General features: G+C 34.6%; 1 protein-coding gene across 11 annotated transcripts in view; it reads right to left on the bottom strand.

The window, feature by feature from the left end:
- The window catches only part of RALGAPA1 (Ral GTPase activating protein catalytic subunit alpha 1), a 197,483-nt gene that overhangs the window by 136,261 nt on the left and 35,483 nt on the right, over positions 1–25,739 (bottom strand). For all 11 annotated transcript variants that reach the window (XM_030885023.2, XM_030885024.2, XM_045287770.1 and 8 more), the window contains exons 4-15: positions 25,017–25,074; positions 21,574–21,617; positions 20,026–20,203; positions 19,362–19,477; positions 16,513–16,651; positions 14,874–15,082; positions 13,433–13,672; positions 11,838–12,035; positions 10,080–10,217; positions 9,043–9,191; positions 3,509–3,638; positions 1,259–1,496 (exon numbers count right to left, since the gene is read on the bottom strand). In XM_030885023.2, the coding sequence (XP_030740883.1) occupies positions 1,259–1,496; positions 3,509–3,638; positions 9,043–9,191; positions 10,080–10,217; positions 11,838–12,035; positions 13,433–13,672; positions 14,874–15,082; positions 16,513–16,651; positions 19,362–19,477; positions 20,026–20,203; positions 21,574–21,617; positions 25,017–25,074 (1,837 nt within the window). The remainder of the gene's footprint in view (positions 1–1,258; positions 1,497–3,508; positions 3,639–9,042; positions 9,192–10,079; positions 10,218–11,837; positions 12,036–13,432; positions 13,673–14,873; positions 15,083–16,512; positions 16,652–19,361; positions 19,478–20,025; positions 20,204–21,573; positions 21,618–25,016; positions 25,075–25,739) is intronic.

Here is a 25,739-nt window from a genome sequence, read left to right as displayed (position 1 = left end):
TAATGTCTTATTCATTATTCACAACTCCCCAAAGTCCCTTTAGTGAGTAAATTCCACAAGAAATACACTACAATAATGGTGTCCTGGATGAAGAAGCATATGATCATCTTATTAACCCAGTATTAACTAAATCCATATTAAATAGTTACACATCCAAATAAGCTTGAATAGTGATTATTAATTCCACAGTGGTAAATTTCAGCATAATCTTAAATGACTAGCGAGTAAAATAGCCATATGTCAGTCACATACTTATTCTGTTACATATGAACTTACTTCCCTCCCAACCATTGAGTCAATTCAAGCTGACTCATAGCAACCCCTTAGGACAGAGGAGAACTGCCCCAACAGGTTTCTGAGGCTATAAATCTTATTATAAAAAAAGAAAAGGACCTTGAATAACAGTGATATGAAATGTAAACAAACAGAATTAAATGTCAATACCTTTTCTGAAAAGCAGCAAAAGAAAAGCACTTCTTGTTGAGGTAAAACAAAATAAAACCACTATCTATTGCATCACAAACGTTAAGACATTGATTTTACAAACGTATACTTCTAAACATGAATAATGAAAATCTTTATTTAATTGGTTCAGATTTTACTGAGCTAAAATCTACTAAAAATAATTTTAATGCCCTAGACAAGTGATTGATTATGATGTAGCTCAGAGGTAATCTCCAATAGCCTCATCTATTTCCAGTGGAATGGCTAGCTTCTAATCTCTAATAAGCAAAATATTATCAAGAGTGCAAAATACAAAGAATTATAACAATATTTATTACTGATATGCTAATGAATTTCACACCTCTCTTTAATATTAAACAGATACATATTTAATTTTTAGGGAATCTTTACTTTTAGTTAAAAATAAGAGCCATCACAAGAATTCTCCACATAACTTTTAATTATATACTTTGCTAAACAGAGAAGAAATCACTTTGTTTTAAAAACAAACAAAAATGTGTATAATAACATTTATATATCTCCATTTTGGTTAAGACTGGATTATCAATTTCATTGTAGTTGAACTGCATATAATTCTCTACTTCTCATCAAAATTAATATTAATCTTTAGATTATTTAAGAAAAAATACATGCTATCTACATGCTTTCTTGTCTGAAATTTTAAGCCTTCAGACTGGACAGCTGAGGAAATCGCCTGAAAGAGAACATGGCTCTTACCCCCCTCCATGGGCTGGATTTCCCGCCCCAGTTATTTGAGAAAGGTTATATGGCACATCTGCGAATGGTTTCTTACCTTTCCCTTTGTGCTTTTTTTGCTTCTGTTCACTCAGCTTATCCAATGGCAAATCGCTGAGATCCAAGCTGTACAAATTTCTAGCTAGGACTTTAGTTAGTGTCTCCATAGTCAGTGACCACTCAGTGGCCAGTTCTTCCCAATAGGTCAGTGATGACAACACAGAGAGTAAGTCATCCCACAGTTCTCGAGAGATGTACACATTCAAATTTGCTTTGATCCAGGCAACTATAAGAGTCTATAAAGATAACCAGAAGCAATAATAAAACATATTCAGTGTGTGACTTCACCATCAGATATTCAGTTATTTTTTAAAGTTTTTTTAAAATTATTTTATTGGGGGCTTATACGATTCTTATCACAATCCATACATATATCCATTGTGTCAAGCACATATGTACATTTGTTGCCCTCATCATTCTCAAAACATTTGCCTTCTACTTTAGCCCTTAATATCAGTTGCTCGTTTTCTTTAAATAAGCAGAATTTTAAATCTCATAATAGTCATGGCCCTTGCTATCATTAGTATCTTCTATTAATTTAATTGCAACAACTGCCAATTCCAAATACTCCAATCATTAATACAACTTACCAAAACAATAACAAAAATATCCTCTTAAAATGTAACTATTCATCATACTGAATTCCTTATATGACTGTTGAAAATATTAATGGTTATTGAATTTAAAGATCCTAAATTGTATTTCCAAAATTAAAGATGGAAATCACTAGCTATATGTCTTTGAAATTTCTTTATACTATATAAAAAAACATGAAAAATAAAAGCACATGTACTTAAGGTGTTTTAAAACTTCATATATAAATGAATGGTTAAAATTCATATTAAAGACACTTGTGAAATGAAAGGTATTCTGTAATACTTTCAATCATATAAAAATACCTATAAAATGGCAGAGATTACTGACAAAGCAGGATTTATAATTTATACGTTTTGTTACCCATGGTTTTCTGATTTCTATTAAAAGAAGTCACAGGAGAGTACAAGATATGACAAGATAATAATTTGTAAATTATCAAGGGCTCATGAGGGAGGGGGAAGCAGGGAGGGAGAGTGGAAAAATGAGGAGCTGATGCCACAGGCTTGGGTGCAGAGCGGATGTTTTGAGAATGAGGGCAATGAATGTACAACTGTGCTTTACACAATTGATGTATATATGGATTGTGATAAGAGTCGTATGAGCCCCTAATAAAACTATTTAAAGAAAGAAAGAATGAATGAATGAATAAATGAAGCCACAGGGGAAAAAAGGGAGTGGTGGTGGTTTCCAGAAGCTTAGTTCTAGATCTTTAAATATTCAGATTACAAAAATAGTTATCCCTTATAACAAGCTAAACATTTATGTTCCTGTAGGACATTAATAAAAAGATTAATAGTCAGTAGTTTAGATAATAAATGTAGCTAGTTGTAAAGGATTACTTATAAGCTGCACAGAATATTAGGTAAACTAACTAATATACAAAGGGGCTTCAAAAAGTCTTGGGGAAAAATCCATTATCTTTTCATTCAATTTTTCACCTTTCTGATGCCCTCTCATACGAAAATAAAGAATAAATGTGAACGGCCTATTTATAGGCAAGAGTTAGATTTCCTAAGTTGTTATCTTTGATATTAGCTGCATTATCTATGTATGTATATTAAATGTCATCTTTAAGAAAATATTTGGTTTTTACTTTTCAAACAGCTATAATACATTTAAAGTTAGGAATCTATCATCAGGTTAGAAAATTTCTGCATAACCAAACAAACATTGATAGTTTAAGAAATGAAGATAACTCTATAAAGTCTATGAAGAATCATAAAAAGAAAGAATTTTGATTATTTGCAACTTTATTGCCATGGAATTACAAGAAAAAACTCAACTACCTGGAACTCACACAACATCAAATCATTGCGTATTAAGCCCTATGTCAGCTTTTGAAAAATCATATGTAAGTATGCCAAAGAGATCATTTCAGCTGCCTATCATAAGGCTTTTTCACATTCTTGGCATTTCCTCCATTCTTTTACTGGGTTGTGTAAGCTTATTAAAAAGGAAAAGAGCTTATGTATATAAGCAACTTTTTATTTAGCACTAAAAAGTTCATTTACTATGAAATCATCTCTGATTAAAAATTTTCTTAGGTGATAATTTCAGATATCAATAAATCTTAAGAAAACAAAGCAAAGAGAACAAACAAAACCCTGGCTCTTTCCATCTATTTATCTCTCTATCAAGATAGCTTTATTGCCTGGAATAGCGGTCCTGCCAGTCGACCTGCCAAGGTCACGGTTTTCTTCCCCTGGAACTGCACAAAAGCGTGTGATGGCATCTTCAGCACGGACTCCGTGACTCTGAGCAACACAAGCAGCATCTGTTCCCTTAGAGCAGAAAATTTCATTAGTTTTTCCTTCTTGAAAAGGTTTGCTTTTATCTATTAACATTAAAATTAATTACTTTTTATAAATAGGTTATCGCTGAAACTCAAATATCAGTACTTTTAAGATAATTCAGATTTTTATATTTCTTTAATAGCATTAAACATTCTATCTTATAGGTCTATATCAATTACTTTCACACCAATATTCAGTCAAAATGCTCTTTCATCAAGTAAAATTTTCTATAAAAACTGATAAATTAGGGGTGATCATATGGAGACTGATCCAGTCTGCTCACCCTCAAAGGCAGAAGTGCACACCTTAGGGATTGTTTGAAAACCTTTTTTTTGCTTTACAGACATGTCCAAACTTTATTGAAAACTACATTGTAAACTTAATGTTAGCAGACATCACAAAATAGGGGTGAAATGGTGATGTTTGGGGAGGAGGAGGAGGAGGAGGAGCAAATGAGAGGAAAGCACAAGAGTGCCACGGCTCAAATCCGCAGACTCCAATCAACTTCTGATATTTTAAACTGTTGTAGACACACATTAATACACCTATTAAAACTACAGTTCAAACTAATTTACATGTTCATGTAAATCAAAACAGACGTTTTAGTGCTATTTTCATACATGCATTGACTACGTAAGGTGAATTGGATGAGCTTCTGAAGACGTCTCCTATATTTGAGCTGCCACCATCACCATTTCAGGTTCTTTTATCTTTTGAAAGTTCCTCACTAATTCTTCAATTTGTGAAAAACAAACTTTGAAGCTCTCTTCTCTCACATAGTTCAACCTTGATATCTGTCCATCATCTAATTCATCTTTACAATATGAAAAATAATCACATAACTAAAATCATACTAGCCTCAACTTCAAAAGTACAGTGATATCTTAAAATCAGTGTGATAGCTAATCAAAGACCACCCATCACTCTATTGTCTCTTTGAATTCTTTTCAGTTTGAACATTTTTAAAACCTATTCTCTTTGTGTAGTGAAGTAAACCCTAACATTATCTTCACCTTGCTTCTTTTTCCATAGCTGCTTAGAAATTGATTCCAACACATATGCTGACATGGGAACAGCAACTAATGTGTAGAGCCATACAAGCAGCACAAGTCCCCTATGTGTCTCCTCCCTCCTCTGGCTACTTCACAGGCCAATTCTAAGCATAGCAACATCTGGGATGTTCCATGTGAAAATGTGACCAAGGTAGCAATACCCTAGTTAAACCGATCATTTTTCTTTTCTTGGAAATAGAATCAAACCCCCAATAGAAAAGCCCCCAATCAATTTTAAAAGTATGCTAAATTTATTAACAAATGCATGTACTTACTCATAAAGAGCAAAGGTGCCATATTTATAGCACTAAGCTTCTAGTTTTACTGTATAAATCAACTAGCCATGAAATAAAGATTTTCCAAATAAATCTTACCTGATTTGTGGTGAAACCAAAACTCTTTTGTAGGTCAGACAAGCTTTCACTTTATAATACAGTAACAGCATTTTTTTAAAGGTTTATTTCAAAAGAAATGTTCCACCTGGAGTCAGTTCTCCCATTCTGAGTATTTCTTTGTAATTTCTTCTGTGAGCCATACAATACAGTATACTAAATTATATACCAATTTCTTCTTGAGTCAACATTTTGTTTCTAAAGAGTAATTTTAATTCTTTATGAAATTTTTATAAATTCACTAAATATTTGTGTAGTATCTCACAATACTATCACTTAGGAAAGTAGAAAAGTGATCCCCACATTGGAGCTCTGATGGTGTAGTGGGACACGAACTGTGCCGCTAACCACATGGTAAGTGATTTGACCCCACCAGGTGCTCCATAGGAGAAAATGAGGCTGTCTACTCCAGTAAGGGTTTAAAGTCTCAGAATCCCAAAGGAGCTGGTCTACTTTGCCATAAAGGGTTCTTATAAGTCAGAATGACTCGATGGTAGTGAATTGTTGCTGTATTCCCAAATTGTGTTCTACATAGCTAGTCTGTCACCTAACCTGATTTAGCATCAATTCAAAACAAATTAAAAAAAAAAAGACAAATGAGTAATTCCATACACTAGAGTTGTTGGCTTCGGCTCTTAAGTTAGAAAGAACATAATTCAAACCTCTGCTCATCACTCATTAGCCGTGTGAGCAGGACAAATCACTTAATCTCTTTGTGTCTCTATACTATTTCATGTAAAACAGGGGTGCTTCCATCTATTCAATGGATGTTGCAAGAATTAACTTAAGAAAATGTATGCTGAGTACTGAGAACAAAACCTGGAATAAGAAAGACTGCAATTACCTTTATTAGTGACAGTCAAGTTTTATTTCCTAAAACACTATTTTACCAAATATTCTCACTTTTAAAGAATGAGTCTGAGGAAGGAAATTATAGATGTACTAGTGATATTCACTCTTTCCCTCCTCCAACAACAAAAGAAAAGAAATTTTCATCAATAGAGGACTGGTTAAGAAAATCAGACACACAAAATTTATATCAAAGAAGAATTGATGCATCTGAATTGTGGTGTTGGCAAAGAACACTGAATATGAACTGCTAGAAGCATGAGAAATAACAGCCAAATGTGCCTTAGAAACAAGGATGGCAAGGTTACATCTCAGGTCTGGGCACGTCATCAGAAAAGTCCATGCTGGAGAAGGACAGCATGCTTGAGAGAGGCTCACTGAAAAAGAGAAAGTCCCTCAAGGAGTTGGAATGACACAGGAGCTAGGACAATAAGCACGAACATAGCAATGATTATGAAGATGGTCAGAACCAGGCAATGTTTGGTTCTGTTGTACCACCGGGTCATAGGAATCAGAACGAACAAAACAGAACCTAACGACAAGATAAACATACGTAATGTGGTATAATACTATGCATTTGTGTGTACCTGTTGGGCAAACATTAACTGATTATCTCTAAAGAGCAAACTTTTGACAACTTTGATTTTTGTTTTTAAACTTTTCTTTTTTTTCTCTCAATTTTATGACTATATAATTTTCACAAAAAATTTAATTTCTTCATGGCAAGCAAGCTTGGGGAGAAAGCAATGGGGCCAATGGCCCCGGAGGGTCCTGAGGGAAAAGGGGGTGGGGGTGAGCAAATGCTACAGACATGGAACACCCAGGGAATTAAAACCAACATCTAGGACAGTGATTCTCAACCGATGGGTCGCAACCTCTTTGGGGGTCGACCGACACTTTCACAGGGGTCACCCGATTCATAACAGTAGCAAAATTAGTTATGAAGTAGCAACAAAAATAAAAAATAATTTTATGGTTGGGCGGTCACCACAACATGAGGAACTGTATGAAAGGGTCGCAGCATTAGGAAGGTTGAGAACCATGGCTCTAGGAAGCAAAGCTATAGATAGAGGTATTAACAGAGGTATGTACTTATGTATATACATTAATTCATAAAAGTAGAGATATTGGCCTATGCACATATATTTATAAGCCAATACACTGAGGTTGCAGATGGGCCTTGGGCCTCAGCTCATACCCTCCCCCTCAATACAAGAACACTTTGTTCTAACTAAATGGCATTTTGTGATGTTCAATCAAACACACACACACCACCACCACCACCCACCCACTCCTCCCCACCCCCCAGCACCTGATCGCTGTAGACAAAATGGGTACATAAGCAGATGTAGTGAAGACAGCGGATGGTACCCGGCTATTAAAATACAGCATCTGGGGGCTTAAAGGCTTGAAGTTAAACAAGCAGCTATCCAACAGTGAAGCAACAAACCTGCATGGAAGAAGCACCAGCCAGTGGTGTCAATGGGACCAGGTAAGAGGCATTAGAAGACCCATAACAAACAAACAAATAAACAAACAAAAACCCATTGTGGAGAATGAGGGGGGTCAGAGCAGAGACCCAAAGCCCATCTGTAGACAATGGAACATCCCCCCACAGAGGGGTCACAGGGAAGAGACAAGTCAACCAGGGCTCTGTAAAGTACCAATGAAACACACAATATTTCTCTGGTTCCTTGAGGGCTTCCTCACCCTCCCACTATCATGAGCCCAGTGCTGCTTCCCACTCTAGATTGTACCAGAGCATGTACATAGGTATAAGAAAGAGATAATTCTCACAATGCATGGAATCCAGGAACAGGAATAGTGACACCAAAAGGGTAGGGGGGGCGGGAGGGAGAGGCAGGGAGGAAGGAGGTACCTATCGCAATGATTGGCACATAACCACAGACCCGCATCCAGGGGGAAGAACAACAAAAACCAGAGGGGAAGGGAGACAGTGGTTGGTGTGAGATATGACCAAGGGACCACGATGGTGGGGGCGGGGAGGAAGGGAAAAAAAGAGGAACTGATCCCAAGGGCTCAAAACAAAGTAAATGTCTAGAAAAGAACAATGGAAATATATGTACTAATATATCTGATACAACTGATGTACGGATTGCAACAAGAGTTGTAAGAGCCTCCAATAAAATGATCTTAAAATTTTAATTTCTCCTCTCATCTCAATTCAAATTTAACTTTTAAAATTTATAGAATATCAAAAAATATTACATACTATATGAAAATTAAGAAACTATGAAAATAATTAGACAGCTCTGTATACTATGTAGAGCCTCTCCACTGAATGGAAGTAAAAAGACATGTATGTAAGTGACAAGGAATCAAAATAATTTTGACAAGAACTATAAAAATGGTAGAAACACAAAATGAAAGAAAATGAGAAATAAAATTAACTAAAGATGTAGAAAGAGGAAGGTAAAATCTTAAGAGTAATTATGGCTATAATAGGAAAAGATAGCAAGAATTAGACATCCTGAAAACAATACAAAATATACTCAGGAAAGAATAATTTGACTAAACTAGGAGACAGGATTTGATCGTGAAAAGGATGGAGTTTAGGCTTGAGAGAGGGCTAGAAAAGGAGGAACAGGCTGGCTGTATTTGGCATAAAAAGCCAGGTTGAAGCTATGGCATTCCTATATTCACTCAATCATTTACTCAATCATTCACTCAATCATCACTCAATCATTGAAAGGATAAGCTTTTAGTCCTCTGCTCACACACATGTGATTGTTGTTAGGTGCCATCAAGTTGGTTCTGACTCAGAGCAACTCTACATACAACAGAACACACAAACACACTCATCCATTCATGTATGCGTACATTCAATCATGAACCAGTAAAGACACGAAGCCATCATCTTCCTGCTATAGAAAAATAAAAGGGGTCTTATAAAAGTAAGACTGAAGATATCTGAGACAAGGGGACTACTGTCATTGTGATCATTACATAAAATACTATATTCATTCATTCAAAAGGAACCCTTATGTGACAAACTGCACAGATCCTCTTCTTCTAAAATTACTACACTTGTCTATACAGTTAAAAGCACACACACAGAAAAAGGATAAAGTTTTTTACCAAGTCTTTTTGTCCATTGACACTTGCACAACCATGAACCGGTATATGTTAAGAATACGTTTGCACATGTCTGTGTGTTCATCCAGGAGAGCTTTTATTTCATTTGCAGGTTCAAGAAGAAATATGTTTGATGAGTTTATAATAAACACCTAAGGTGAAAAAATACATGAACTATTCTTATGGAATAATCAGTGACATACAAGAGTAAGCTAAGAAATATTGTTGTAAAATCATAAAAACCTTTATTAAGCAAAAATATCAAAATGTGAAGTCATTGTCTCTTGACATATCACCCATCTAGGTCTATACATTTCTGAAGATGGTGTGGTCATCTCTCTAACCCCTCCCCCCAAAAATTTGGCACTCTTTAATTTACACCGCATCAAAATGGCAGTTTGGGCATTCTTAAAGGACTCAAAGCATTTCCTGTGAAATGTTCTTAGACTTAGTGGAACAAGAAAGAACCGTGAAAGCTGTAGGGTGGATTTGGTAAGCTTTCCCAATAAAATTCTTACAGAACAGCCTGTGTTACCTTCAATAAATGAGTAGGTGTGTTGTCAAACTAGAACAAAATAGAACATTTTTATTTGTGCATCTTTATTAGTCTTTTTCTCACTAACCCAGTTTCAGTTTTCTTAGAAAGACTTCTCCCTAGAAAGACCCCATGATTATCCAGAGTCCTTTGAAAATAAGCTCTCCAAGATTACCCCTTCAGAATTCAAAAATAGTTACCAGAACCTTCTGAGCTAACCTCTCTGCCTGGAATGTAGCTGGCCCAAGAAATCCCCTCAGAAGCCAGTCTTGATTGTACATTTTAAAAAGGCACTCTAATGAGTCTAAGACAATGTAATTACTGAAAGAACTAGCTACTAACACAGACATGTTTAAATATGTTTCGTTTGGAATATGCTTGTGCATATAAAAACCAGAACCCTGGTAGCAGTACTTTTTTACTCAACCTATTATACATTATTTAAAAATACTGAACTATAAATTTGGAATATTTAATTATTTTAAAGAGCCATAAAGTGATCCACCTGCAAGACTGCTTGGGCACCAGCGCGTATGTTTTGTTCTGTTTCTTCTTCAGAGGTGTTGTGAAGAACATCTTGGTAAGAGCCATTTTTCGCCCAGGTGGAATTTCGAGCATGATCAGCAGTAACAGTCTCATTTTCCTGAAGCAAATGTCAAATTTTTCATACTTTACTAGTTAAAGCAGTTGCCACAAATAGTAGGCTGAGGAGATACACTGAAAATTATCAACTTTGATGAATAAGTTTCTTTCTTTCAAAACAGCAAATGTTTTATCCACATCTCTGTCGGCCATTTATGAAGCATACTGATTTTCACCACCTGTTTATGGATTAAATTGTGACATCCACGCAAAAAATATGTGCTGGAATTCTAAACCATATGCTGTCATTTCAATCCTGTTTGGAAGTAGGGTCTCATTATGTTAATTAAACCACACCCACATAGGGTGAGTCCTAAAGCTAATTACGTATGATTTATAAAAAAGGCAGATTAGGTACACAGGAGAAACTAGAAGCCATTAAGGATCATCAACAAACCGAAGCATCAAGGAATGCCTGAGACAACCTACAAGATCAGAAATGACAAGGCTGAGATTTGGCCTTTCAGTCAGTCTCCACAACTGTGAGCAATAACTTTCTGTTCTTCAAATCCATCACTTAGGGTACTTCTGTTATGGCAGTACTAGGAAACTAAGCTACCACACCAAAGGAGCTCTTACTTCTAACCTCACTCCCATTCCACTGCCACAGTTCTCTATCAGGTACTTATTATCTCCCCTGGAGGTGTAGTGGTTTTGCAAGCAGTTCAAACTACCAGCAGCTCTGTGGGACAGAAACAGGGCTCTCTAGACAGTTACAGTGTTGGGCACCCACAGGAGATCACGAGGAGTCAGCATTGACTTGTTGGCAGTGAGTTCGAAGTCTAGAACTTTGAGAAAACTTCCTAATTGGGCTTCTTGTCTTCAGATTGGCCTCAACTCTATCATTCACTCTGGACTTGGCATGATTCTTGCTACCTTCCTATTCATAATCCTTCTAGGTCTAGGAAACACTACGCAATAGTTCTAATGTATCCTGTAAAGTCACTGTGAATTGGAACCAATTCAAGTGCAGTGTTAATATCACACCCTAACTTTCTCATGAAAAGTCAAATTAGATAAAGCAGAAAAATTACTTCCATAAACCTTTGCATTCCTAATTCCACCTCAGTATCTGCTTCTTGGAGAACCTGACACACGACACAGAAACCAGGGACCAACTGTCACCTCTCTGCTCCTTTTCTTTGTTTTCTTCTCTGTGAGATCACCTAATTTTCCACATCAAGAATTTTCTGATTCTACAACCAGTTCTAATACAAAAAAATTCCAAGGAAAAACTAATTAATGTAAGAGGAGGGAAGGGAGAACTGTACTTTGTGAACACCCAAAGTAATGCCTACCATAATATCTATTTGATGTAGTAACACACTACTTTGAATCTTACACCTTTATTATAATATCAAATTTCAATCTAGACAATCGCATAAAGAAAGAACTACATATGACATCAATATATATATATATATATATTTTTTTTTTTTTAATTGTGGCATCAAAAGGTTTTGGGATAAGGAACTGATGTAACAGTTATAATATTTACCTAAACTATAAAATACATTGAAAGCTATCTTTACCTTCCTATTAAGTAATTTTGTTTTAACATGATACTGTTAAGGTTTTTTGAAAATCTAATTTACTACTAAGATAAATCATCAATTTGTACCTCTTCTCTTTTTTCTCCTTCTTCCACTGAGAGATCATGGTCTGTGTCATTTTCAATGCAAGGCAGGTCTGAAGAAGAAGTCAGAGTTTCTTCAGGTTCTTGCATGAACAAAGGTTTTTCTTCTTGCTGGATCCATTCTTGATATACTTTCACCACTTTTCTCATAGCTGCTGCCTCACAGACTGGCAATAAAAATGCCTAGAGGGGAAAAAAAGAGAAAGAACCATGATAGTGACCATGTTTTTCTCTGCCACAGTGCCTAATACATATCATTATAAAACATGATATATATATATACAATTATATATATATGTCTAGAAGTTAGTCAATTCATTATAAAATAAATTCTTGTAGCCAAAAATTTTATAAATGACTTGATGTGAAATTACTATATGAAAATATCCACTTGGGTTTTCTTAAAAATTTGGTATGTATTAGCCCTGACTAATATTGTTTTAGCCATGGCACAAAATGTATCTTTTTTATTTTTTTAAAGTACAGTATCCTAAAAGACTAAGACAAGTAGATTTGTGATAGAACTTGTCTGCAGCCATTCATTAATCTGAAAGACATGTCTAAAATATATCTTGTCTGGAATAAATGTATGCATGTCAGAACAGGAATCCTAGTAGCAAGACTTTTTTACTTACCCTCATATTTACAACAATGACCCCCCCACCACCAAAAAAAAAAGAGTGGCTATTTACACACAACCAAAACCATTATGGGATTTGGTTTCTTGGTTTGAGAGTTTAGAATCATAGTTTCATGGAACATCCAGTTAATTGACCTAATACACATCCAGTTAAATGACCTAATACCAGATTCAGTGCTTCTGTTTTATTTCCTAGTTCCTTTTGGGGTGACAGAGATTGTAAAAGCTTCTAAGTGGCCATCCAAGTCACAATAATTAGTCTCTACTCACCTGGAACAATAAAAGCTGTCTCAGGAGCAGAAAGAGGAAACAGACTGCTGGTCATTACCTAAATGAACAACTGCCTCGAGACCAGGACCAGAAGAACAGGATGATGCTCAGTTACCATTACTGAACATTTTGATAAAAGATTCTACAGAAGAATTCTAGTTTAGCTTAACTAGTAGAAAGGACCTGTCTGCCTTGAGCATTATGGTTTTTAAAAACTGTATGTGATCAAACTAAAAATGACCGTAGCATCTTAAAATATTAGATAAGAACCTAGAGGGTGGTGAATTTGTTATGGGGAAGGAAACCCCTGAAGAGGAGGCTGAGAATGGCTGCACAGTGTGAAGAATGTGATAATCAGTGATACCAAATGGACATGTACAAACTGCTCAGTTGGTGTATGTCCTACTGAACAACAATTAATTTTGTAACTAACAAACCAGGTTTTTTTAAGAAATGAAAAAATTTATTCTGATAATAGGAGTACATTGTTAAGTAGGGGGTACATTATTAAAGTGAAATCTTAAAACTAGAACATATTAACACATAACTAGAAAATATTAAAGGGTTGAATGCAAGTTCAATTAAAATAATAGGAACTTTAAAAACATCTCTATAAAGAATAAAATTTAAATAGTTAGCAATTTTAAAATATTGCAAAGAGGCATTTTACCTGACGAAATATCTCTGTCACAAAGTTTACATTACTTCTTTTAGAAGAAAAAACTCTGCGAACGATTTCAATGTCCGTGAGATGTTCTTCATCAATGCTACAGAGACTAGATGAGCTAGGTTCTCGCTCCGTGAGGGTGCTTGTATTGGAATGAGATTGTTCTGGCTCTGTAGCTCTGTCTGTTTTATCAGCATTATCATTTTTATTATCTTCTCTGGATACCAAACTAGCAGCTGCTCTCTAAAATCAAAAGTTTTTTTAAAAGGTAAGAACATTTCAGTCAAATATCTAACTGGTTATTTTTTCTTTTAATAAAGCAATTATTAGGATCGATAGCATTCTAAAAATAATGGATAGCACTGTTTAAAACTCAGTCAGTTTCCTTTAGAATCCACTCTAAATATTAAGTAACAATGTACATAATACAGAGGTCCTCCAAAATTTAAGTAATACAGATATCCTCCAAACATCTACTCATTTGCAAATAGATTTGTTTCAGTTCATTTGGATTACAAACAAGCTACTAATTAAAGCTGGTGAAAGAATAATGCAAATGGAGACATGTTAGCTCTTCAACTGTAATGAAAATTCTTCAACTGTAACGAGCCTGGACTATTTACTTACCCAATATACAGCCTTAAAAATTTTAAATCATCTCCCTTTTACCTTAGATATCAGCAAGAGCAAAATTAAACATGCAAAACTTTTTAAACAAGAAGACAAATGAGCTGAACAAAATTATGAGAGAAGCAGCAGAAATGAAGCTAATAGGAAATATTAGCAAACTCAAGAAAGAACTCTATATGCTAATAATTTAATAGAATTGTCACAAAGGCTAAGCTCTATCTTAATTCCAGGATGAAAGTAAAAGTCCTAAGTAGTAATAAAAAAAGTACTACCATTCTATGGTAAGAGTGGCAAGACAGTGTAATATGGTAAATTACTGTCTTATAAGTTATTCAATTATTGGTCTGTTTTATCATCTATAAGAGGTTTTAAATAGGTTAAGTTATTTCATATGCTATTCTGTTAAAAAAAAGTCTAAGTTTAGGTCTATTAAAATCTGATAACAGAAAAATAGCTCTGCTTTGAGTTTATGCATCTAATAATTCTTTATGCAGAATTTGGACCAAAGTTTTTGAGGAAACATAACATACAGCTTGCTACAGAAAACTGGAAGATTAAAGGGAATAAGAGTCAAATTTCTGAACTCTAATGAACATTCACCTTATTTTTGAAGAATTTAAGAAAATATACCCCCCAAAATCATACATATAAACTATAAACAAGGAAACTGGAATGGAATGACAAAAATAGTAAAAATCCACTGTAATATAGACAAGTTGAGAAAAAATGCACAATAAGGGAAAAGGAGAAAAATCAATGGACTAAGTTTCAAAAACATTTCCAACTTTAACAAGCAAGGTAATGTATGTATTACCTGAATGTTCTTTGGCAAGACTTCACCTTCCATCCCAGGAATATGGGGTCCTGTATGTGGTTTGGGCTCAAGCCAAAAGGAAACCAGCCAACGAATGACAATAACACGAGCCTTAATAAAAGGCTCCTTTGTACAATAGATTGCTTCATTAGTTTCAGCATCTTTCTTCACCATTACATAATATGGTTTTGGTCTCACCTGTGGAATATCTACTCAAAATAAAAGGAAAACCAAAGTTAAAATAAGAAATACTTTAAACATTTAAGAAAATACTGTGATGACACTCGGATACAGAAGTAGCTCTGTGAACATATATATGTATACACACCCACTAAACTCATGTATGAAGACATTTGTGAATATCATCAGAAGGGTTAAGGAATTGTCTAAATTCAAAGATAATGAGTATGATTACCATATAACAACAGTGAAACACATATTTCAAAGTCATATAAAGAATTTTTTTCTGATTGTTAAAGCAAAATTATTTTTAAAGCAACTATGAAGAGGCTTCAAAAATGTCCTCTCAAATTGTTCCTGATGGCAGTGGTCTGTTACTCTGATTAATTTGAGCCATTTCTAATGGTCCTAATGGTTTTGTGTACGTCTACTGGTTACATAAACTTTCAGAGCTTACAACAGGCACTTTTTTCTACAAAAAGGTTATTTCCATATATATATACTACCAATGCCTTCTATGTATAGAATTCTGCTGCTAACCCAGAATTTGTCCATAAGGTTTTAATTTCAAGGATCCAACAGACATCTTAACAAAGCCAATAAACAATAAACATGACATGATCACTATATGATAATAATTCATAGAGAATATCAATAGGATTATTAATTTCAAATCCTGGGAGACCTGAAGATACTTATAATTTAATGATTACTCCTCTAAAGCATTAAAATTTACAATCAAAGATACTTTTAGTGGGCTAGCTTCTCGCAACAAATTAAATCCAGAAAATAAGTTTTTAAAAGATCTCTTTAATATCCATCAATAAATGAAGAGACAAAAGGTGGTATAAACATACACTGGGATATTACTCAACTATAAACAGATTAGGGCTCAATGTAGCCATAATGTTAATGAACCTAGAAAACATTTTGCTGGACAAATTAAATCAGTCACAAAGGGCCAAATACTAAATGATCTCATACATGAAATAAGCAAATGCATAGAAACCAATGAGCATTAGTGGTTAGCAGAGATGGGAAAGAAATGTACAGGGAGTTTTGTTTAAAGGACATTAAGTTCTTGTCAATGGTGGCAGTGTATTTGGAAAGGCTAGTGATACAGGCTGCACAGCATGTCAAATGTTATCACTGTCACTGAATTGTACATGTGAAAATTAATAGGTTGATGATGGTTTTGTTGAGTTTATTTTTACCGCATAATTAAAAAGGAAATGAATACTATACTAACTCTTGGGAGTAATAAAAGATCTCTTCAATCCAATGAAAATGTCTTATTAATAAAACTGCATTTTCAGTACAAATCCAGGTATAATATCTCTATCAACCAATACAAATATAAAATATAATCCATTTTCTACAGGTAACAAATACTAACTTTTACATGGAAAAGTAATTGTACTTGAATGTGTGGTCTTTTAGAAAATTTTAGACTACCTACCAAGTGCAGGATGATATAAACTGTTCTCTTTGCAGATATTTGGAAATATATAAGGCAAGTAATATTTCTTAAAATGTAAAAACAAAAATGAAAATCCTCTTTCTTGATTTTCTTTGTTCTTCCATTCTAAGCTTTTGACCTAAAAATAAACAAAATTAAAAATCATTCTAGGAGAGAAAATCTCTACATACAACTGTTAGCTGTTGTAAATAAGTTAAGGTTAAGAAATCCACTATATTCTTACACTGTAAAAAGTATATATATAAATAAATAAATGAAAAATCTTTTCATCAAAAAGCACACAAATGCATTAAATATGCACTAAAATGCCAAATCTCTAAAACTGCAGAAAAAATGTTCTGGAAGACTGAAACAAGAATTGGTCTTAGTAATGACAATCACAGTAATGTTCTTTCCTCTGTGCCTCCCCACGTCTCTCTTCTTGAATACCTCACCCTAACAGTAGCACAGGATAGGCACATGTGGCAGGGAGGACGGTGCAAACAGGGGCAGTAGTTAAGAGAAGGTCATCAGATCCTGAGCACAGCAAGTGGGGTAGCCACGAGTGGGACACAGAGCCTGATAGAGGATGTAAGAGGATGCCCTAAAGTGAGAAGAGCAACTGGGGGAACTCCAATAAGGTGAGAACTTTTTTTTGGTAATGACTGCAGTTCTTTTTAATATGACCACCTATTGAAGTGTATGATATATGAATTAAACATCAGTACATCTATTTTTAAAAAGATTAAAGGGCTCAAAGAACACATTTAAAAAAATTAATACATTTATTTCATGACAGTTGCATCCCCTCCATGTAGTGCTATTAATTCTTGTTTCCTCATTAGGTTCCCTGTATAGATTAGTCCTTCTTGTCCCTTCCTGTCTTGTGAGCTTGCTTTGTTTCTCAAAAGGCTGTCAATACCTCAAAGGTTACCCTAGAGAGATCTTGTTTATGAGTATAGTCCCAATAAGCACAGTGCCAAAATCCACTACCAACAAGTTGATTCCAACTCAAAGCCACCTTATATAGGGTTTCCAAGGCTCTAAATCTTTTTTTTTTAATAATTTTATTGGGGGCTCATACAACTCATATCACGATCCATACATACATCCACTGTGTGTCAAGCACATTTGTACATTTGTTGCTCTCATCATTCTCAAAGCATTTGCTTTCTACTTAGGGAGACATCGGAGTGTATAAGATATGACAAAATAATAATTTATAAATTATCAAAGGTTCATAAGGGAGTGTGGAGGGAGGGGAAAAAATGAGGAGCTGATACTAAGGACTCAAGTAGAAAGCTGAGAACTTTTAAAGGGTAAGTTGGCAAAAGCCTAGAGCAGAGTATTGGCTCCCCAGGAGGTTGAGGAGAATGTCTGTAGAGACTGGCAATATTGGTAATAAGGGACTATGTACAGAGGAGACTAAAGTAACTAAACTAACAGTAACGAAAGTCAGGTTTCTCGTTGTCAGAGAAGAGGTATGTAAATGGAAAAGAAATAAAAACTGAACCCTGTAGTTCTGGACCAATATAGAGGATACTAGTATGAATTCACTGTTTTCAGTAATAAAAAAAGACTTATGAGTATCTAGATCCTGGTTTTGAATACCATTTTCCACTATAATAAAAAGACTCTTTGGAGAAAAGTATAGATGAGCTATTTGTATAGGGAACATTTGGTTCAAAGTAGTTACAAGTAATATGTATGTGGTTAATAATGTTTACAATAGTCAATCACTATGTTAATTTTTTTTCCTTTAAATCATTTTAATGGGGACCCGTACAATTCTTATCACAATCCATACATACATCCACTGTGTTAAGCATATTTGTACATTTGTTGCCATCATCATTCTCAAAACATTTGCTTTCTACTTGAGCCCTGGTCCTTTATCTTTTTTTTAAAAATCATTTTATTAGGGGCTCATACGACTCTTATCACAATCCATACACATACATCAATTGTGTAAAGCACATTTGTACATTCATTGCCCTCATCATTCTCAAAACATTTGTTCATTTTTTATCTAGACTTCAATAGATTACTGAACACATGTACCTGGAATTTCAAAAGGTAAAAAAGGTTTAAGGGTAAATTACATCTCCACCCCTGATCTTTATCAAGCAAGCCACTTCCCTAGGTGCTGCTACTGTGCTGAGTTCCTGCAGATATACTATATATACACCAAAAAATAAAACCTTTGATTCTTCATCTATTTGCTCCACTGATGTATCCCCATTGTCTAGAACAATGCTAGATTCATAACATTACTCAAAAATGTGATAATTTAAGGACCCTGAAGGATTATAATGAATGTAAAGGATTGACTACCAGCCCTTTTCCTCTAGGGCAGATTGATCCCCAATCAAAAAGTTATTTGCTTTTCATTTAAAGTACCACTGCTGCTGACTACAAATGAAAGGATTAGGAAATAAGCCCAACTGCCTCACTTACAAAGGCACAAAGAGGCCACTTTATAAAAATGTCTCGAGTTCCCTGTCCAAGAGGTTCATTCCTAATCTCTGATGATTTTTATTTCAGGAAGGGTAGATAGCATATACTTTCCAATCAAAAATGGGTTATTCCACCTTCAGGAAAAAAATATGTTTAAGTCAAATACCTACTACGACATAATGATGGTAAACTAAAACCAAATTCACTGGCAGTCGATGCAGACTCACAGCGACCCTAGACAACATGGGAGAACTGCCCCTGTTGGTTTCTGAGACGGTAACTTTATGAGAGTAGAAAGCCTCATCTTTCTTCTAAGAATGGCAGGATGAGAGGGGAGATTTGACACCCAAGACAAAATAGTAAAAGGGGTATGTTGAAAAGAGAACATGTACCTGAATGACTATATATTTTAAAAGTGCTTCCAGAAAGTAGCTTGTGAGATCTTCTTGTCCTTTATCTCCTGATTGTGGGGGGACAAGAGGAGTGATTTCCTCTATAGTGACTTGAGCTATTAAAAGAAAAATTATAATTTTAGTATAATTATAAACCAAATATAATAATATAGCATGACCCAAATAAAACTTAATCCACAACATGTATGCAACTAACTGAAAGTTTTCTAAGGATTGATTCTTAAAATATATCTACGGTCATGCCCAATAGTCTATCACCAACAACTAAATAAGTAAACAGGGGGAAAGGCAATTCTAGAAAAATTAAGGCTAAAAAGCATAAAGATTCACTACATTAAAGCCGAAATAAGTTAAATATTTCAGACTATAAATTAAACAAACAAAAAAAATACTACCAAGAGTTTATAAAAATTCAATCTATTGTACCTTTTAGTCATCTAATGCACAAAATAAAACACATGTGTACTTCACTGTGCATCCAAATTCAATTAAAGGTAATAGAAATACTTAAACAGAAATTAAAGATAAATATTAAATGGCTGTGTACTACCTAGTTAATAAACTGTACACACACTTTAAAGAATATTAATAGATTACACAGAATATTTTCAAACACTGATGGATAACACTTCATAAATCTTACTTTCTTGAAGGTTGAGGGGAGGATTAATGAGATTATCCAAAGTCCGAGGTCCATGTTCAGATTGTGGTGCTGAAAATCCAGGGATTAAACAGGAAAACATCCACAACTGCTCTTTACTACAGTTATTCTGAAGAGCTTGTAACCATAATAAGAAAAGACGAACACCTTCCCGCCTGATCTAAAACAAAATTAAATTAAAACAGTACTTTTAATGGAAATACTTTCGTCTTTTTAAGGCACAAATTCTCCAAAAGATAATTACAGACTAACACTTTGCAAAAAGAGAGAGGGGAGAGAAAGGGAGTAAGGTAGGAAGGCAAACTATAGTACTGATGACTATCCGTAATTACCTGAAAATCTAAATTTATGAGTTTTTAACAAGAAAGAATTTGACCTCTACATCATCAGACAATTTCTATAACATAATTTCCATATGGAAAAGAACAGAAACAGAAAACTATTACCAGAAACCTGTGTTATTCCAAGAGTTATTTATGAGGTAATAAGGGAGGACAATGATTGACCCTTGTTATGAATTTGTTAAAGAGAAAACTTTTTGATGAAAAATTTCTAGAGCATGGGATTGTCATTATCTAAAATTACCTTATTTATTTACTATTTGCTTCTTAGCTGCAAATTAGGGCATTGACTCATTGCTGTATTCTAAAAACCTAGAGCAATGTCCTAAACATAAGCAATAGTTGAATCAAAATAAATTCTTTCTCAGGAAGAGAGGAAAGGATGGATAAAGAAAAAAGTAAATCTCTCACAAGCAATACAACTAAGGTCTTCACTAATAGCTTCCTTGGTAACCTTGGAAATCACCCTACCAGAACTTAGTTAATGACCACTGTCAACACTACACTGCTGTCTCTGACATGCCAAATAACAAGGCACCCTCTTAAGGATATAGAGGGTGTCGGCCCTTCCGGAGTTGTATCCACGCCAGAAATACCTACAATATATAACTGTACCTAACCTATAACAAGATCTTATTAAAAAGGGTAGCTTCTCTTATTATAGCATAATGACATTCAGAGGGGGTGGGGGAGAGGGATGAAAGAAATAAAAACTAACATTTTCATAAAGATCCCCTACTGTCGGCTATGTTTATAATGGGCTCAAACATAACAACAGTTGAGAAGCCAGCAGCGAGCGGACTGGGCAGTATTTTGTTTTGTTACACAAAGGGTCGATTAGAGTCAAAACTGATTTACAGCAAGGTAAAATACTCAAAGAATAAATTGAAGAATAATTTGTTGCATGACCACATTTTTTTGTTCTGGGTACTACACAGAAAATACTTCTAGTGAATGCGTCCATACAGTGGCAAAATACAAGTTTGTTAATGATCTAATCAACCTGAAATGCATTTTCCCACATATTGAGCATGTTGCACAATTTTAAAGTTAATTCACTTTTCAGTAAGTGAAATGAAGACAAGTCTATGTGGTTTGGGAATAAGCTGTGTAAGGAAAAAGTGAAACGTGGTTTGCATATATTACTCAGTTTTTAATTTACTGTAGGGAAAGAAACAACATATCATACCTTCAAGGAGTTTCCTGTGTGTAGTAGTTTCTTTAAAATCAACCCTGAAAAGAAAACATGATTTTAAGCACTCATATTTTTGTATTATTTCTAAATGTCAGAGTTCTCGGTCAGACTTGCAAGCGCTTTTAAACAAGTCCTTGGCAACCTCCAAATTATTCTTGGTGACCTTGATATCCCTGTGGCCATAGTCCTGAGACCAGAGGGCATATAAAAATAATCACCTTTTCATCACATGGTTCATTACAAATAAACATGCTTATTCTTTTGAAATGTAAAGCCTAAGTCCAAAATTGCATTTAACACAAAATCTATTGTCTATCTCTTAGACTAAGAATTTAATTAAAAAATATTTTATCATTAATATAAATTTCACTAAAGAAAATTTTCATTAATTACATTAACACCTGTAACTCTTAAATTGCCTAACAAAAATTTCTATTATATGAATTATTTTTCCATTTCAAAGGTTTAAAAACTTCTTTTAACATTGACTTTTTCTTTTAAATTATGAACTATTCCAAACCTATAAAATACAGAGGATTACATTAACAAATATCCAGAGATCCATCATTTACCTTGAACAAATTTAAACATGTCTCCATGTTGTTCTAATTTTGAAATCTCATATATTTACATATTCTGTAATGTTTTAATTAACAGAAGTTACCATTGAAAGTCCCTGTGAATACTCTGTGAATATCATTTTCCTCCCTCTCTCCTTCCTTTCCCAGAGGAAACTAATACTCTGATCTCAGTAGTAATCACTCCCCAAACTATATTATTGGTAATATTTACAAATGCATAAAATATTTAAATCACTTTGTATATTTAAAACCTCATATAAATATATCATACTGAATAAATCATTTTATAAGTTGTTTTTCTTATCTAATATTAGCTTCTGAAATTCTTATATACTGACATATGTATCTTTAATCTATTTTAACTGCTGCACATAATTCTATTATATCTATTATACCTATACAGTACCTCTCTTTTTAAAATGTTTTTATTAAAAGGTCATTTTATAGCGGGCTCTTAGAGTTCTTATAATAATCCATACATCAATCGTATCAAGTATTCTTGTACATATATTGTCATCATTATTTTCTAAACATTTACTTCCTTTTGAGCCCTTGGTATCAGCTCCTCTTCTTCCCCTCCCCCTTCCCTCCCATCCTAGGACCCCTAGTTAAATTATAAATTATTACTATTTTCATATCTTACACCAACAACTGTCTTCCTTCCCCCAAGGTTTCTGTAGTTTGTCCCCTGGAAGTGGGTGGGAGGGGTGGTTATGTGCCGATCGGTTGTGATATATATTGTGATCAGTTCCCCCTTCCCCTCTTCAACTCACCTTCTGCCTACCCTTCTGGTATCGCTACTCCCATTCCTTTTCCTAGATTCCGTGTGTCATGAGCTCTTATCTCTTATCTGTACCTGTGCACATGCTCCGGTCTAGCCCTCAGTAAAAGGCAAGACTGGGGTCATGATAGTGGGGGGTGAGGAAGCTCAAGGAACCAGAGGAATATTGTGTTTCATTGGTGTTATACTGCACCCTGGTTGAGTCATCCCTTCTTTGTGACCCTTCTGTGAAGGGAATGTCCCATTATCTACATATGGGTTTGGGTATGCGCTGATCTTTCTTTTTCTCAATGTTTTTGTTTGTTTGTTTTGGATCTTCTATTGCCTGTTACCCGATCCCATTGACGCCTCATGATCATACAGGCTGGTGTGCTTCACTTGCACGTGGGCTTGTTTCTCTGAGAGACGGTCAATTGTTTAACTTCAAACCTTTTAGACTCCCACATGCTATATCTTTTGATATCACCATCTGCTTTCTTCATCACATTTTTATTCACCATTTTGTCTTCAGTGATAGATCATGCTTGTGCCTCATGTCAGGAGGGTGAGCATCAAAGCATTCTTGCACTGAAGCAGGGCTTGAGCTGAGGCCCAAAGTCCATCCACCAACTCAGCTATCACCTCTACTTTAGAGCTTTGATTTGTTTTCATATCTTTACAGGACTTGTGACTGAAAATTATTAAATTTTAACTATCAAGCCTACCATAACCATACATGAATATTGCATATAATTCCATTTGTTTGAGTGTTTTCTTGGTCTCATTAATTTATTGCAATACATAAATTTAATATTTAAAAAGACAAAAATAACCCTATAAATAGGAGACATCACTACCAACTCTGTAGGAATTTAAAAGCTTACTATAAGAGGATATATGAACAGTTTTATGTCAACAAATTGGACACCTAAGATGAAACAGGCAAATTCTTGAAAAGATACAAATTGTATAAATTGACTCAATAAGAAATAAAAAATTTGAATAAGCTTCCAACAAAGAAACACATGAATTAATAATTATAAAAATTCTCACTTGTGAAATCTACCAAATGTTGGTTTGGGTTTTTTTTTTAATCCTTCACAAACCCAGTAAACAGAAGAGGGGACATTTCCCAACTCATTTAAGAGGCTCTTGCTACCCTGATACCAGGCACTTAATGGAGAAGGCTCACCAATGCACACAGAGAGAAGCTGCATGCCTCTGAGTTAACACTTAAAGTGAAGTAGGATAGGAGCCCTGTTGGCACAGTGGGTCAGGTGTAGGGCTGCTAACCACATGGTCCTAAGTTCAAAACGGCAGGCCACTCCACAAGAGAAAGATGACCCTTCAACTCCTGTAAAGTTAACAATCCAACGCTAACCTAGTGCCAGCAGGATTGTTTGATCCATAAAGATATTTATACTGTGTGGGTTTTAAATTTTACATTATCGCTGCTAATATATTCAAAGTAAAGGAGAGATAGATAAAAGAAACTCAATATGCCATTTTGACTGAAAATTATTCATTTATATATTTCATATTCCTAGTCAGTCTATTCTAGGATTATTTTGTTTACATTAAAGCACAAGTATGCATTCATTTCAAATTCTAAAAATTCAACCTAATGTTATCAAGTCAATTCCAACATAGCAATTCTATAAAGGATTTCCGAGGATTTGTAAATCTCTTTTTTTTTTAAACATTTTAAATCTTAATGGGAGCAAAACTGCACAGTTGCTAGTGGATTTGAACATCAGACATTGTAGTTAGCGGTCCAACGCTAACCCAACAGAGCCACCATTCCTACTTTTCATTTCAACAAATTAGTTAAGCACTCAGCTGCTATATAAAAGGTTGGCAATTCAAACCTACCCTCCACCCAGAGATTCTTCATGGAGGGAAAAAAACTGGCAATCTGCTTCCATAAAGATTACAACCAAGAAAACGCTACAGAGATGACTGTATTCTGCCACATACAGTCACTCTGAATGGGAGTTAATACAATGGCACCTAACAACAATAACCAACCAACCAAGAGGGCATTTTAATATATTACCATTTATTTCAAATGTGGACTATGTATTTGAATGACTCACCAATACTATGAAACTGCCATCGCTGGTGAATTCTTTCTGGAAGAAGTTGCAGAATTTTCTAAAAACCATTGAATAAAACAAAGAACGAGCAAATAATGAGTTCACATTCTGTAAATATCAAAGTGTAGCAAAAGCAATGAGTAAGCCTTTAAGAATTTCTTTTGTATTACTAGTACAAACTAATGGTTGAACTACATCGATACTACTGGCACTACTTCAGTAATGGCACGATGATAAGTTTTGAAAATCCTCAAAGCAACAACCAATACCCAAAAGACTTGGAGCAGGAAATTAAAGATTATCTTTTTTAAAAAGTCATGTTTCATATATTTCCCATTTGGAATACATAGCCAATCCTTATTTTTTATTCTTAGAAAAATTTTAAATACGTTTTTAACACATACTTCACATACCATACAGTTTAATCATTCACTCACACTAAGAAGAGTTGTACAATCATCATCAATTCCAGAACATTTTCTCCTCATGTTCATTGCTATTAGCGCGGCATTTCGCCAAAACCTCCCCTACCCGCCCCCTGGGTAAGGGGTCAGCAACTTTTGATGAACAAGAGTCAATCCTATCCCTCTAACAATTTAAAAATTATTCAAGGGTCAGAAATATATTTATTTATTTATTTTGTTGGGGGCTCATACAACTCTTATCAAAATCTATACATACATCCATTGTGTCAAGGCATTTGTACATTTATTGCCCTCATCA

The sequence above is a fragment of the Echinops telfairi genome, unplaced genomic scaffold (assembly GCF_000313985.2).
Source record: "Echinops telfairi isolate 266 unplaced genomic scaffold, ASM31398v2 ScPeMD7_18;HRSCAF=68, whole genome shotgun sequence".
In the NCBI taxonomy this organism is placed as follows: domain Eukaryota; kingdom Metazoa; phylum Chordata; class Mammalia; order Afrosoricida; family Tenrecidae; genus Echinops; species Echinops telfairi.
This window is presented reverse-complemented; position numbering and strand designations above follow the sequence as displayed.